At 39.1% G+C, this 14,548-nt stretch overlaps 1 protein-coding gene across 4 annotated transcripts in view; it reads right to left on the reverse strand.

Moving 5' to 3' along the window:
- HSPBAP1 (HSPB1 associated protein 1) overlaps positions 1-14,548 on the reverse strand; it is a 57,240-nt gene that overhangs the window by 12,756 nt on the left and 29,936 nt on the right. For all 4 annotated transcript variants that reach the window (XM_070370157.1, XM_070370150.1, XM_005893413.3 and 1 more), the window contains one exon: positions 11,129-11,310. In XM_070370157.1, coding sequence (XP_070226258.1) covers positions 11,129-11,310 — 182 coding nt within the window. The remainder of the gene's footprint in view (positions 1-11,128; positions 11,311-14,548) is intronic.

A 14,548-nucleotide genomic window follows, 5' to 3' on the forward strand; every position in this document is an offset into this window, starting at 1 on the left:
TCCTAAATACTGACACTACTTTAACAGTTTCTTCAATCTGCATTTTTTATTTTTAGAGGCAGAACATTAACATTACTCGAAAAGAAAGGATTCTGGAGAGACATTTTAATAGATGGTTTTAAGGAAGACTAGAAAAAGCATTTTCATTTTTGTTTTCAGTGATGAAGATATCAGAATATGTGCATATAACTGATATCTGTTATTAAAGGCAGAGTTTTTGAAAAGTCAGCACTATGATACATGCATATGGTTCCATGCAGCATCTCTGGGGTTGGCAAAAGTCACGTCCCCTCTGGACACAGCACATACACTCCATGCAGGGAGCTTAACTGTTTTCCTAATGCCTATTGGAATACCTGGCTCAGGTTAAGTGCTTAAAATCTTGGTTGCTTGGGAGGGAAAGAAGAATATGTTGGCTTATTGTAAATGGTTCAGGTCGAGACCATTTTTGAGCATCTGAGTTTCCCTGGTGGCTCAGATGGTAAAGAATTCGCCTGCAATGCAGGAGACCTGGATTCAATCCCTGGGTTGGGAGGATCCCCTGGAGGAGGGCATGGCAACCCACTCCAGTATTCCTGCCTGGAGAACCCCCAGGAGAGGAGCCTGGAGGGCTACAGTCCATGGGGTTGTAAAGAGTTGGACACGACTGGGCAACTAAGCACATCACAGCACACTACATATCTAGTATAATGCTGAATGTCTGGAATACAAAAAAATTAATACAACACAGGCCCTCCTTTTAAATCTAATAATGGAAAATAGTCCCATAAATGGACCCGTCTCATAGATTGGAAGAACTGCTTTGACAGAAGTGAGCAGAAAGCATGCTGAGATCACCGAAAAAGGGCACCCGGTCCAAGCAGGGAGCTTAGGGAAGGTCCCCAAAACCTGGTCTTTGGTGAACAATTCATCATACCTCAGTTTGGATTTTAAAGGCAGCTGAAAGACATGCAGTACAAAAACAGAAAACAGGGATCTGCCTCACCTAAGAAGAGGCTGGTTTAAGTCACTCAATCTTCTTATAGATACACCTCTTTGGAAATTTAAGGAATATCAACACCCCTTTTCTCAGAGAAATTAGTGCACACACACACACACACACACTTTCACATGCACTTTCAGGGGGTCAGTGGACCGAGCCCAGGTGAGACTGTTCTAGAGCACTGCTTCAGAAAAAACCATGAGGGGAAAGTTCTACTGGGTGTGTGTGTGGGGGTGACCATACAAAAAACCAACACAAGGCTTCCCATACCTCTTATCTAACACAGTATCACTAAACAAGGAAAAATTATTTTGAAATGATTACATCAGGGTGACCTAAACTACCTAAAATTCAGCTGCAAATTGTCTGGGAAAACCACAGGGAGGAAGGTTTGGGGCAAAGTGGCAGAGAGAGTAAGTTAAAGTAAATTTGTCAAAAAACAGACAACACTGAGTGTACCTATTTTGACTGTCCCCTCAGGCTCTTCAGAGTTGGGAATTTCTTGCCTTTTTCTTATGAACTGTTGCCTAGCCATATTTCCTTATTCTTGACTTTGTAGATTTTAGGAAGCCATGGAACCCTACTTTTATCCCTCTTAAAATGAATCTTAACTTTCTGCCTGCTGTTTTATAATGTTTAAATCAAGCTACATACACGACTCCTAAACTTTCATCTCCAGTCCTAAATTCTCTTCTATTTACCACTAAATTTATATATTCAAAGGCTAACAAGCTATCACTTTTGGGTTATTGAATCCATATGGTTGGACAGGCCCAAATCACAACATTTTGTATGCATCATCTCATTTAATCCTAGGAAACTGAAAGTAGTTATATCCACTTTATGCATGTGGAAACTACGGGGCAGTTCTGTCCTTTTAACAATACTGTTAAAAAATGCGGAGACATTTCTGATTGTCATAATAAACAGGATGGGGGTGCCTTGGCATTCAGTGAATGGGCATGAGGGATGCAGCTCAACACAATATAAAAAACTTTTATTTTGTACAACATTTATAACACTGGAAAAACTGATCTTGTCTCAGTTATCTGAGACTAGAGTTCCAATTCTAATTTCACATAATCCTTTCAAAAACAAAAGGATTTCTGCATAGTATTAATACATACTGAATTTCAGAAACACAATTACTAAGTAAGTTGAGGAAGGATTGTATTTTTGTGTTTCTGCAGCTTTATCCAGAGCGGTTCACCACTTTGAAAAATAAGTCACCAACAGCACTGAAACTTATATGACATGTGGGTTGGAAATATATACTCCAATATCAGTCTGTGCTGGTACTGTCTCATCATGGTGACTGTATGTGTAGAGATACAAATACACTTATTTAGCCTCATTTCAAAATGTTAAATATAAAATATTGGAAATATTCACTGGAATTTTATCTTAATTCTTCAAAACTGAACCTTTTCCTTGTAGGTAGGTACAAACATCTGATTAATTCATTATGTCTTCTAGTATAGCCATGATTGAATTATTTACACATTAAATCACACACTTCTTAAATTCTCATGTATTTTAATAGTTTTAAAAAATTATTTGTAGAGGTAATTATATTACCTGAAAACTGCATTTCAGAACCATAAAGGGGATACAGATTCTGATATGAGGCCAGAATACTGGAGCGGGTTGCCATTCCCTTCTCCAGGGGATCTCCCCAACCCAGGGATCAAACCCAGTTCTCCTGCATTGCAGGTGGATTCTTTACCAGCTGAGCCACCAGGGAAGCAACGTGAAAGTTGCTCAGTCTATACAGTCCATGGAATTCTCCAGGCCAGAGTACTGGAGTGGGCAGTCATTCCCTTCTCCAGGATATGAGACCATGCTCCACCATTCTCTACTGCTCTCCCATCAGGGACCACACATCTCCCTGCCTTTGCTCCTGCTGTTGCCTCTGCATGGCCAGTCTACTTACTACCCACACCCCAATTCACATTTCTCTTTTGAGACCCAATGCAGATGTCAATTCTTTGGACATTTCCACACCACACCCCTCCCTGTTCCTACCACATGCAACCTGGTTATTCTCTTTTGGTCTCTCTCTCTCAAAGAACTTTGATTCTTTGTCTGTCTGACCCCTTCTCCTCAAAGCAGCAAAAGTAGTATTAATTAAGAAAAAAAAGAATGATCTTAAAATATTAAGTCTTGTCCCCTCCTTTGCTCCGCAGTTAGAATTACATCCAAATGCCCTCTATCATGGGCCTGAATGACCAGGTCCTTCTCATCTCTCTGACACCTTAACCCTCTCCATCTCACTGGCCAGGCTTCACCTGATACTTGCTTTTTTTTCTTTTTGGTGAAAACTTTTAAGTTCTACTTTCTTAGCAAATTTCAATTACACAATACAGTATTATTAACTATGCTGTTGTGGAGTCTCTAAGTGGTGTCCCATTCTTTTAAGACCCCAAGGACTGTAGCCTTCCAGGCTCCTCTGTCCAGGGGGGTTTCCCAGGCAAGAATACTGGAATGGGTATAGCCATTCCCTTCTCCAGGGGATCTTCCTGACCGAGGGATCGAACCCAGGTCTCCTGTATTGCAGGCAGATTCTTTTTATTGTCTGAAGCCCCTTAGATGAACACTATAAATTAGCAAGTGCTTATGGCTCTTTTTTCCTTGAAAAAATTACCTTACATAACATAAACAGAAAAGAGGTAGTTAACTCTACCTATAGACAGGCTTGGATAAATACCCAAATTCTAACATCCAATTTGCCTCATTAGAAAGCATCATTGACCATCAAGCCCCTTTGAACATGACTAAACCACCTGGCTCAATTTCAACATACTTTCATTAACTATGTTATGAAGCCCAAGACAGGCTAGAACTAATCTTCCTTGTGTTGCATTTTGAGATTTTGTGTCTTGGTGACTTAACAAGGCTCCTGACTCTCCACAGTCAATCTGAATCACAACATAAAATGGAATCCACCTGGGAAATGTTCTTGGGGCAAATCGCTTTGCTATATGTTGATTCTTAATAGCTTCAATTGTTGTTGTTGTTCAGTCACTAAGTTGTGTCCGGCTTTTTGTAAGCCCATGGACTCTAGCCTGCCATGCTCCTCTGTCCATGGGATTTCCCAGGCAAGAATATTGAAGCAGGTGCCATTTCCTTCTCCAGGGGTCTTCCCAGATCAGGGATCAAACCTGTGTCCCTTGCATTGGCAAGTGGATTCGTTACTACTGAGCCACCAAGGAAGTCCACAATAGCTTCAATTACAATGATACTCATAGGTGGTTATAAAATGTAACATCTGCCATTCTTACATAATGAGTCAAAGAAATTTTGTTACTGTCACAAATCCCTTCCCTTCCTTGCAAAGTAGAGAATAAAATGTTCCAAAAAATGCATTGCTTAGATCAGTCAATGATGTGATGTACAGCTAAAAAAATTAGACCAATTTTATGTGCCAAATGAGAGTTAGTTAAGTGTCAAAATCATAATTTTTGGCCACCTTTAAGGCTATAGGATATTTTCCAACAATACCAACATTTTGGCCAGTGTATTTATCAGTATATAAATATCATATATTTATCATGGAATAAGAATAAGTAGAGGATATAAGTAAATACTTATAAAGCTAGTTATAAGGCTGAAAGAGAGCTAAGAATTTCCTATCAAAATTGACAAATGCTACAATTGATTAACTAGAAGCCACAGAAAACTGGATGAAGGTGAACTTGGGGTTTAAGTTAAAACATTCTGTGAAGGGTCCTAAAGACCAAAGAAACAGCAAAACAAAAAATGGTAAGACTAGGGAAAAAACACACTTATGTAATCATTCAAATATTCATTATATATTCAGCACTATGTTAGCAGTCTGGAGGAATAAAAAATTTTGTTTCCAAAGAGTTTACAATGCTGTTAGGGGAACAAGATACAGGCAATCTATGTCATGCACTGTTTAAATAACAATCCAAATAAAACATACAGGGATGAAGGCAAGGGACAGATGGATGTAAGTACGAGTGGCTGAGAAGACTTCTGAGCCAAGGGTGAATCTGAGCCAGGCCCTAAGAAGTTAAATACTAACAGGCAGAAATTGAGAAGAGCGTGAGCAAAGGCCAGAAGACAGAGCACACTTGTGGTCCAGCATTGCAAGGAGATGCAGAGGAGACAGGCTGCGGTTACACTGGGGAGAGTCTTCAATGCTATTTCCCTTACACAATTTAAAGCTGCTTCCATTGTGGCTCAGCTGGTAAAGAGCAGCTTCTGCTACTGTGTGGGAGACCTGGGTTCAATCCCTGGATTGGGAAGATCCCCTGGAGAAGGGAAAGGCTTTCGCACTCCAGTATTCTGGCCTGGAGAATTTCAAGGACTGTATAGACCATGGGGGTCGCAAAGAGTCAGACACGACTGAGCAACTTTCACTTTCAATTTCAAGTCATGAAATGGTTGTGAATATAATTTCAATATTTTCATAAGAAACTATTTTAGAATTAATTACAGGAGGAGTCAGAACTAGAAGAGTAGAGAGTAATTTCAGAAGGGACGATGTAGAGATTCTTAAATAGGATCACAGACCTCTTGGGGACCCCTGAGACCATTTCAGGTGATCTGTGAGGTATTTTCTTATTTCACTGTGTTGACATTTGCATTGAAGGCACAAAAACAATGGTGATCAAAGTGTCGTTGTCAGGCTGTGGAACCAAAGAGTACTAGTAGCACTGCATTTTTAAAAACAGCCTTACTGAAGTATAATCGAGGTGCAATAAACTGTGTATATTTAAAGTGCATAATTTTATGAATTTTCACCTACATATACACCTGAAAAACAATCACTACAATCAGGGTGACAGACATTTCGGTCATGTCCAAAAGTTTTCCTATAGCCTTTTGTAACCTCTCTCTACCTCTCCTTCTTAGATCTATTTTCTGTCACTATAAATTGTAAAGAACCTGACTGCCAATGCATGCGACTAATAGATATGGGTTCGATACCTGGATCGTGAAGATCCCCTGCAGAAGGGTATGGCAACCCACTCTAGTAATCTTGCTGGAGAATCCCATGATAGAGGAGCTTGGAGGGCTACAGTTCATAGGGTCTCAGAGTCAGACATGACTGAAGCAACTTAGCACAATTTTATATAAATGGAATCATAGTGCAAGTACCCCTTTTTCTTATTAACACTATCCAAAGGCAAACTAAACAAAGTAGATTTCAGACATCAGAAAAAGGAAGAACTCAGAAAAGAGAGGATCATCACATTTTGATAAAATATCAATCCATTAAGAGGAAACAGTAATCCTAAATGTGTATGAACCTAAACTGTTACTAGTTACAAAATACACAAAACAAAAACTGACCAACCTAAAATGAAAAAGAAACAAATATACAACTCGAGTTGAGAAATTTCAATATCTATCTCTATATAATGGGTAAAACAAGTATCAGGTAATCAGTAAAGATACGGGAGACATGAGCAACCAACTTAATGGACATTCATAAAACAAAAACAGCAGAATATACATTACTGTCAAGTGCACGTGGGACATGTATCAAGATTGACTATATTCTGGGCTGTAAAGCGATAAATTTAAAAGGACTGAAATCATCAAAGTATGTTCTCTGAACACAATGGAATTAAATTAGAAATGAATAACAGAAAGACAGCTGGAAATCCCCAAGTATTTGCAAAATAAACATTACACTTCTAAGTAATCCATAAGTCAAAGAAAAACATCACAAGGGAAATTAGAAAATATTCTGAACAGAATAAAAATGATCTTGGAAACTTGTATCTTGAAACACATGAGCTAGAAAGCTTCCTAAAACTTAAAAGACTTTTCTGATAAGAATGGTGATGCTATTTACAAATGTCACTTTTCGAAATAATGAAGTAAATAAAAATGCATCAACATTTGGAAGATCTATACACCACTACTAAAGATCCATTCCAGGAAAGATAGACCAATGGATTTTACTACGAAGGGTTCTTTGATTATGGGTTCAGATTACTGTAACTAATGAACCTTTAAGAGACTACTCGTTAGAGGTAGAAACAACTCAAATTTGGTGGAGTATTAAAAAAAAAATCCACAATTATCTAGAAAGGTTGCCAAAATGCTCCTCTCTTTTTCAGCTGCATATGTATGTGAAACCAGATATTCTTCATACACTTCAAACAAACCAACAAATCGCAACAGACTGAATGACGCAGATAGAAAAAATCAGCTTTCCTCTATTCAACTCTTGTGCTTAGTTGTGTCCGACTAGTTGGTTGCCATGCCAGACATTAAAGAGACTTACAAGAACGTAAAGCAATACCACTCCTCTCCTAACATTAAAATATTGGTGAATATAATTATTTTCATAAAAATGTCATTTATATTCACATACAATGAGTTTATTTTAAATAAACATTTAAAAATTTATCAGTTTTAATGTTTACCCACCATTTTAAGACAGATGGAAGAAAGCCTGAAACAAAAGTAGTCAGATTTAGTGACTGAATTATAGTGGTAAAAGTAAAACAACTTAGATATCTTAAATATAAGACTTTGTGCTCAGAAAACTGAGATAAAAAAATGATATAATCTTAATGGACTTGGCTGTTCATAGCAGATTTGCCTGTTCTAATCCAGAGAATTAATCACCATAATGTGAGCTGACAGAAAACTCATTCAACTAAAAATATCAGATTGTATAAGGGCTCAAATAGAATTCCAGCACATTACCAAAAGACTGTCTTTTATACCCACGCTTAAGGGAAGGACACAGGTCTGCACAGTGCTGCCATGCCTGGGCTGAGACAGAACAACTGATGGGGTCAGTTTAGAGATTCACCCAAGGCAGAGTGAGACAAGATTCAGCACAGATAGAAGGCCTTCATCCTAGCTGTGGAGTCATGTATCCGAGCCTTCTGCAGGCATACAGAGCAGCAGTTAAAGCCTGGGGGGCAGGCTGCTTAGGTTATTCTTTTCTTAGCTGTACAATTTCAAAAAAAGGTTTACTTAACGTCTTGGTGCCTCATTTTTCTTAAAACAGGGATATTATTAAATCATAGGCTTATTGTGAGGACTACAAAGGTAAAGCACTTTGCTGTTACTGCTCAGTTGTTCCGTTGTGTCTGACTCTTTGCGACCCCATGGAATGCAGCATGCCAGGCTTCCCTGTCCTTCATCATCTCCCGAAGCCTGCTCAAACTCATGTCCGCTGAGTTGGTGATGTCATCCAACCATCTTGTGCTCTGTTGTCCCCTTCTCCTCCTGCCTTCAATCTTTCCTAGCATCAGGGTCTTTTCTAAAGAGTTGGCTCTTTCCATCAAGTGGCCAAAGTATTGGAGTTTCAGCATCAGTCCTCCCACTGAATATTCAGGGTTGATTTCCTTTAGGATTGACTGGTTTGATCTCCTGGCAGTCCAAGGGACTCTCAAGAGTCTTCTTCAGCACCACAGTTCGGAAGCATCAGTTCTTCAGGGCTCAGCCTTTTTTATTGTCCAGCTCTCACAGCCATATGTGACTACTGGAAAAACCATAGTTTGACTATACAGACTTTTGTGGGAAAATAATGTCTCTGCTTTTTAATATGCTGTCTAGGTTGGTCATAGCTTTTCTTCCAAGGAGCAAACATCTTTTAATCTCATGGCTGCAGCCACCATCTGCAGTGATTTTGGAGCTCAAGAAATTAAGTCTGTCACTGTTTCCACTATTTCCCATCTATTTGCCATAAAGTGATGGGACCAGATGCCATCATCTTAGCTTTTTGAATGTTGAGTTTTAAGCCAGCTTTTTCACTCATCAAGAGACTCTTTAGTTCCTCTTTGCTTTCTGCCATATCTGAGGTTATTGACATTCCTCCTGGCAATCTTGATTCCAGCTTGTGCTTCATCCAGCCTGGAATTTCATATGATGTACTCTGCATAGACATTAAATAAGCAGGGTGATGGTATAGAGTCTTGATATTCTCCTTTCCCAAATTTGAACCAGTTTGTTGTTTCATATCCAGTTCTAACTGTTGCTTCTTGACCTGATACAGGTTTTGCAGGAGGCAGGTAAGGTGGTCTGGTATTCTCATCTTTAAAAATTTTCCAGAGTTTACTGTGATCCACACAGTCAAAGGCTTTAGCATAGTCAATGAAGCAGATGTTTTTCTGGAATTCCCTTGCTTTTTCTATGATCCAACAGATGTTGGCAATTTGATCTCTGGTTCCTTTGCCTTTTCTAAATCCAGCTTGAACATCTGGAAGTTCTCAGTTCACATACTGTTGAAGCCTAGCTTGGAGAATTTTGAGGATTACTTTGCTAGGATTACTTTGCAATTGTGCGGTAGTTTGAACATTCTTTGGCATTGACCTCCTTTGGGAATGGAATGAAAACTGACCAAGTATTGATAAATATTATTATTATTATGTTTTACCTGAAATATAGAATAATAAAATACTAGTCTAGGACTTTCCCGGTGGCATAGTAGATAAGAACCATCTCCCAATGCAGGGGACATGGATTTGATCACTGATCCAGGGAGATCCCACATGCTCTGAAGCTGCTAAGCCTGTGTGCCACAACTACTGAGCCAGTGCTCTAGAGCCCGCAAGCCACAACTACTGAACCTGAGAGCTATAATGACTGAAGCCCACACATCTAGAGCCGACGCGCTACAACAAGAGAAGCCACCACAACGAGAAGCCCGGACACTGAGAGCAGCCCATGCTCACTACAACTAGAGAAAGCCCATGCAAAGCAGCGAAGACCCAGCACAGCCCAAAGTAAATAATAAATTAAAAACAAATACTAGTCTAATATGTAGGATGGGTTAGGGTATGAGAAATATAATGAAATACTCTAAAAGTTAAGTATGATTTCTGAAAGGTCTAGGATTAAAGTTCCATAGAGTAATCACAATTAAGGTTATTAAAGTATTACCTCAAAATTATCATTTAAAAATGAGTAAATAGTACATTGATATAGACTGGATTCAGAAAGCATCTACTGAATGTTTTCAAAATCAATGCATTTCATTCATGGTTGTGAGAAAAAAAAGTATCCTCAGCTAACAATTATGAGCCAAGTGACACGTTTTCCTTTCTTTTACAAAAAGGATACTTTATTATAAGAAAACATTTAAAATGTTAATAAAGGAAAGATACAAAGTATTATTGATTGCCGTATTATAACTGTGAAAACACCAGCATTCAAACCTTGACTCAAGGTGAAACAGGAAAATGTAAGCTCAATGCAAAATGACTCGAGAGTCCAAGGACTATCAGCCTGTATGAGAGGAGAGTCCAGAGGGTGTGTGGTGGTGACAGGCGAGAGCAGTGGGTAGGGGTGGGGAGGTGTAAACAGCCTGCTGTGATGGTAAAATACATCCCGAAAGGGCAGGATGAAGAACTCTAGAACCTCGACCTGATGGTGGGCAAGGCAGAGTCATTCAGACAGCTTCCTGGGAAGACTCCCATTCCTGGCCCATGTGCCTAAGACAGAGACTAGAGCAGGGAGTTTGCAAAATCACCCCACAAAATGAACTGGCAGTTTGAGGTAGAAAGCATTCGAAAAGAGGATACTGTAGTTTGCAAACTGCTGTTGGTTATGTCAACACATAGCAAAGGATTTCCACATTCTTACTCCTGCAAGTGCCTGCACACTTCTGTAGGACTTCTACAGTGAATCTCTGGGAGCCCAGCACTTTCTGCCTCAGGCCATAAACCTGCATTAAGCACCCCCCACCCCCTTACCCCCCAAGCAATGAGAGCAGGCAGCAGTAGCCAGGAGGGTTTCTAGGATCCTAGGAATGCTTGAACGCTTCTTCACGTAACCAGCTTTGCACCTCCATCTGCCTGCCTGATAGAATAAGAACTTAGATGAAGGTCAGGAGGAAATGAAGTTGTATACACAATCTATGTTTCTGACATACTCCAAACTGATTCAGGTGCTGTTTAAAAGGCAAAGGAGAGACTGTGCAGGAAGTTTGGCAACTAGGAAAACAATAAGAAGGCTGTTGACCTTGGTAGGCCAAACATTACACTTCCTTTGAGTGAGTCTTTGGGCGTGAGTGGACAGAATATGCAAGACTCACTGTGACTTTTGAGAGAAAAAGACAGTGAGGAAAAGGGTACCTTGAAGATTCTAATTTGTGAACTTTTCTCAAGAATAAATTATACCATGACTAAAAGAAATATACTGACTTACCTGGAAAATATCTGTCTTGTCTTCAAATAAACTGACAAAATATTTATAGTCAGCATAAGCCCAGAATTTGGAATGATCATAGTCTCTAAATGCTCCAGAAATACTAGACTGGTCAGAGTTCCAGGAAAGAAACTCTTCAAGTGTAGCTTCTACATAATTACATGTGGTTTCAAACTGAGGAGCTGCAACAGAAGAGAACCCAACTTTAAATGCATACAGAACACAGTTTCCAAATATTGTTGCTTTTTCAAATGAAGATCATTTCAACCAAGAAATTACTATTTAACATTAATTAGAAATTAATTATGTACTTGCTAAATAATTAGAGCCATATATAACACTTAACAATATTCATGATTAAATTTAAAAGTAAAAAAACACAAATTTAATCTTTAGATTAAAGACTACTCTTTCTATAGCCTGATGCAGTGATCCAGAGGAGTACTTTATCAATTCTCCAAGACCTTTCCAGGGAGCTGTGAGGTCTGAACTATTTTCATAATAATACTACGACAGTATTTGCCCTTCTCACGCTTATTCTCTCACAAGAATACAATGGCGTTTTTGAGGGGCTACATGACGTGTTGATGTCACTGCTGTGACAGCTAGTAGAGTATGTGCTTATATTCTTATATTTTTAAATGTCTGTAAACAAAAACAAAGAGAACTGCTCACCAACCAGTTCTACAAGGATTAAGTGGTAGCCCACTGCAGTCACCAACAGTGTACTCTCAGAGGAAACCAAGACCGTAAGAGGATGAAGCACTCTGTGGTTCAGATAGAAGAAATTAAGACCATAACAGGGTGCTCTGTGCTTCGGACGAGCAGGCCTCTTGGATAGTTAGATGTATATCTTGGGAAGAACTTCAATGACCAGATTCTTGCATCTTCCTAAAGAAAAGCACTAATATCATTAACTTTATATATTGGTTATTTGTGACTACCAAGATGTCTGCTTGACTCAGATGTTCCCTAGCCCAAATTTATATATATATACAGGCTTCTTCCCTACTCTTTGGAGTAGTTTTCTCAGAGCTCCTGAGAGGCTCTCTCCTGTGCTGAAAGAAAGTGCAAGTTGCTCAGTCGTGTCCAGTCCATGGAATTTCTCCAGGCCAGAATACTGGAGTGGGTAGCCTTTCCCTTCTCCAGCGATCTTCCCGACCCAGGATCGAACTGGGGTCTCCTGAATTGCAGCTGGATTCTTTAACAACTGAGCTATTAAGGAATTAAGACCCCCAATAAAACTTAAACTCATAGCTATCTTTTCTTTAACTAGACATATCTCGGTTTTAATTAGTAATAGTAATTTAAAGTCTGTTTATTTATTCATTAACTCATTTATTTCAGAATCATTTATTAAGTACCTAATTTGTAACTAGTATTGTGTTCAGGTTCCTGATGCTGGGAAAGACTGAAGGTGAGAGAAGGGGACGAAAGAGGATGAGATGGTTGGATATCATCACCAACTCAATGGACATGAGTTTGAGTAAACTCCGGAGTTGGTGATGGACAGGGAGGCCTGGCGTACTGCAAGTCCATGGGGCCTCAAAGAGTAGGACATGACTGAGCAACTGAACTGAACTGAATGGTAAGTATCACGAGATATGCTAATGTTAATGCTAAGTTATTTCAGTCGTGTCCGACTCTGTGCGACCCCATAGACGGCAGCCCACCAGACTCCCCCGTCCCTGGGATTCTCCAGGGAAGAACACTGGAGTGGGTTGCCATTTCCTTCTCCAATGCATGAAAGTGAAAAGTGAAAGTGAAGTCGCTCAGTTGTATCCGACTCTTAGCAACCCCATGGACTGCAGCCCACCAGGCTCCTCCATCCATGGGATTTTCCAGGCAAGAGTGGGGTGCCATTGCCTTCTCCATCACGAGATATAACCTACATCAACCAAAGCTCACTCACTGGGGTACTCAATCGTTTTTTATTTATTTAATTTGGCTGTGCCGGGTCTTAGTTGTGGCACGTGGGATCTAGTTCCCTGACCAGGGATGGAACCTGGGCCCCCTGCATTGGGAGCATAGAATTTTAGTTAATGGAAAGTCCCCTCAATTATTTTAAGCATAAAGAAATCCTGAGTCTAAAAAGTTTGAGAACTACTTCTGCAAATTAAAAAAATAAAAATGGCAACACTATCTTTTGAAAGCTTTTTGACTTTATACTGTACATTTATCATATAAAGCTCCTTAGAATCTGTCCATTAAGTGGAGAATGGCAATTTAAAGTCTGTTTATTTATTTATTAACTCACTTATTTCAGAATCATTTATTAAGTACCTAATTTGTAACTAGTATTGTGTTCAGGTTTCCAGGAACATAAAAGAAATGGATAATACTCTTGAATTTAGAATATATTTAGACAAAAAGAAAACTTTAACCAGAATAACAGGGAATGTGAGGCATCATATAATTAGATGCAAAATTCTGTGCCACAGAGAACCTAGGAAAAGGCAAAGATCGGAGATGAGGGTTGATCAGGAAAGCTTGAAGCAAAGTCTGCTGTGTGTCCAGAGTGGTTTGTTCCTACGGGTAGAACTGTTTTATTTATACAAGAATTATTATTCTAAATAGTGATGAAATAATTTCTCTTTTGCAGTTAGCAGAATACTCTAAATGTACACTGGAATGTTAATATTCAAGTAATCTGATGACAATCTATTTTGCAAGCATGAAATCCTTTCAAGAGGGAATGTAGATCTAACACATATAATTCAATCAGCACAGTGCATGACACAAGACAGATACTTAGTAAAAGCTAGGCACTATTACTAGTACTGTGCTGTGCTTAGTCGCTCAGTCATTTCCAACTTTGTGATCCCATGGACTGTAGCCCAACAGGTTCCTCTGTCAATGGGATTTTTCAGGCAAGAATTCTCGAGTAGGTTGCCATAGGCACAATTACTAGTAATTTCCTACTATTTACTTATATATTTACTTGTTTAGTTGCTAAGTCATGTCTGACTCCTTGTCATCCCATGACTTGGGGCACCTAAAAACTAGCTGAATTAGTACTAGGAAGAAAAGCGTATTCAAAGAGCTTTTATCTGTTCCTTCCATTTCCTCCCAAATGGTTCAGGATTATCTCAATCACCTTTCCTCATTTCTTTATCCTAAAGCCTCAGAACTGCAGAGAAATAATAGAGAGGAGGGTGTGTGTCACTCCTAATTCACCTATTTCATCAGTTTGTCACTTGACTTTGAGAAGCAGGAAAACTTTACTAGGGACATTTATCTAAAAACCAGCATATTTAAGAACTGTTTAAATTTGATCATTTTTGAGGAACATTTAGAACAGTGGCTGGTACATAGTAACCCGTCAATATATATGAGCTCTTAATCATCAACATCATCAAGAATTTACCATAACAGCACTGGAAAACACTTTTAAAAAAACAAACAAACAAGAAAGCTACA

This window comes from Bos mutus, chromosome 1 (genome assembly GCF_027580195.1).
Source record: "Bos mutus isolate GX-2022 chromosome 1, NWIPB_WYAK_1.1, whole genome shotgun sequence".
Classification (NCBI taxonomy): Eukaryota; Metazoa; Chordata; class Mammalia; order Artiodactyla; family Bovidae; genus Bos; species Bos mutus.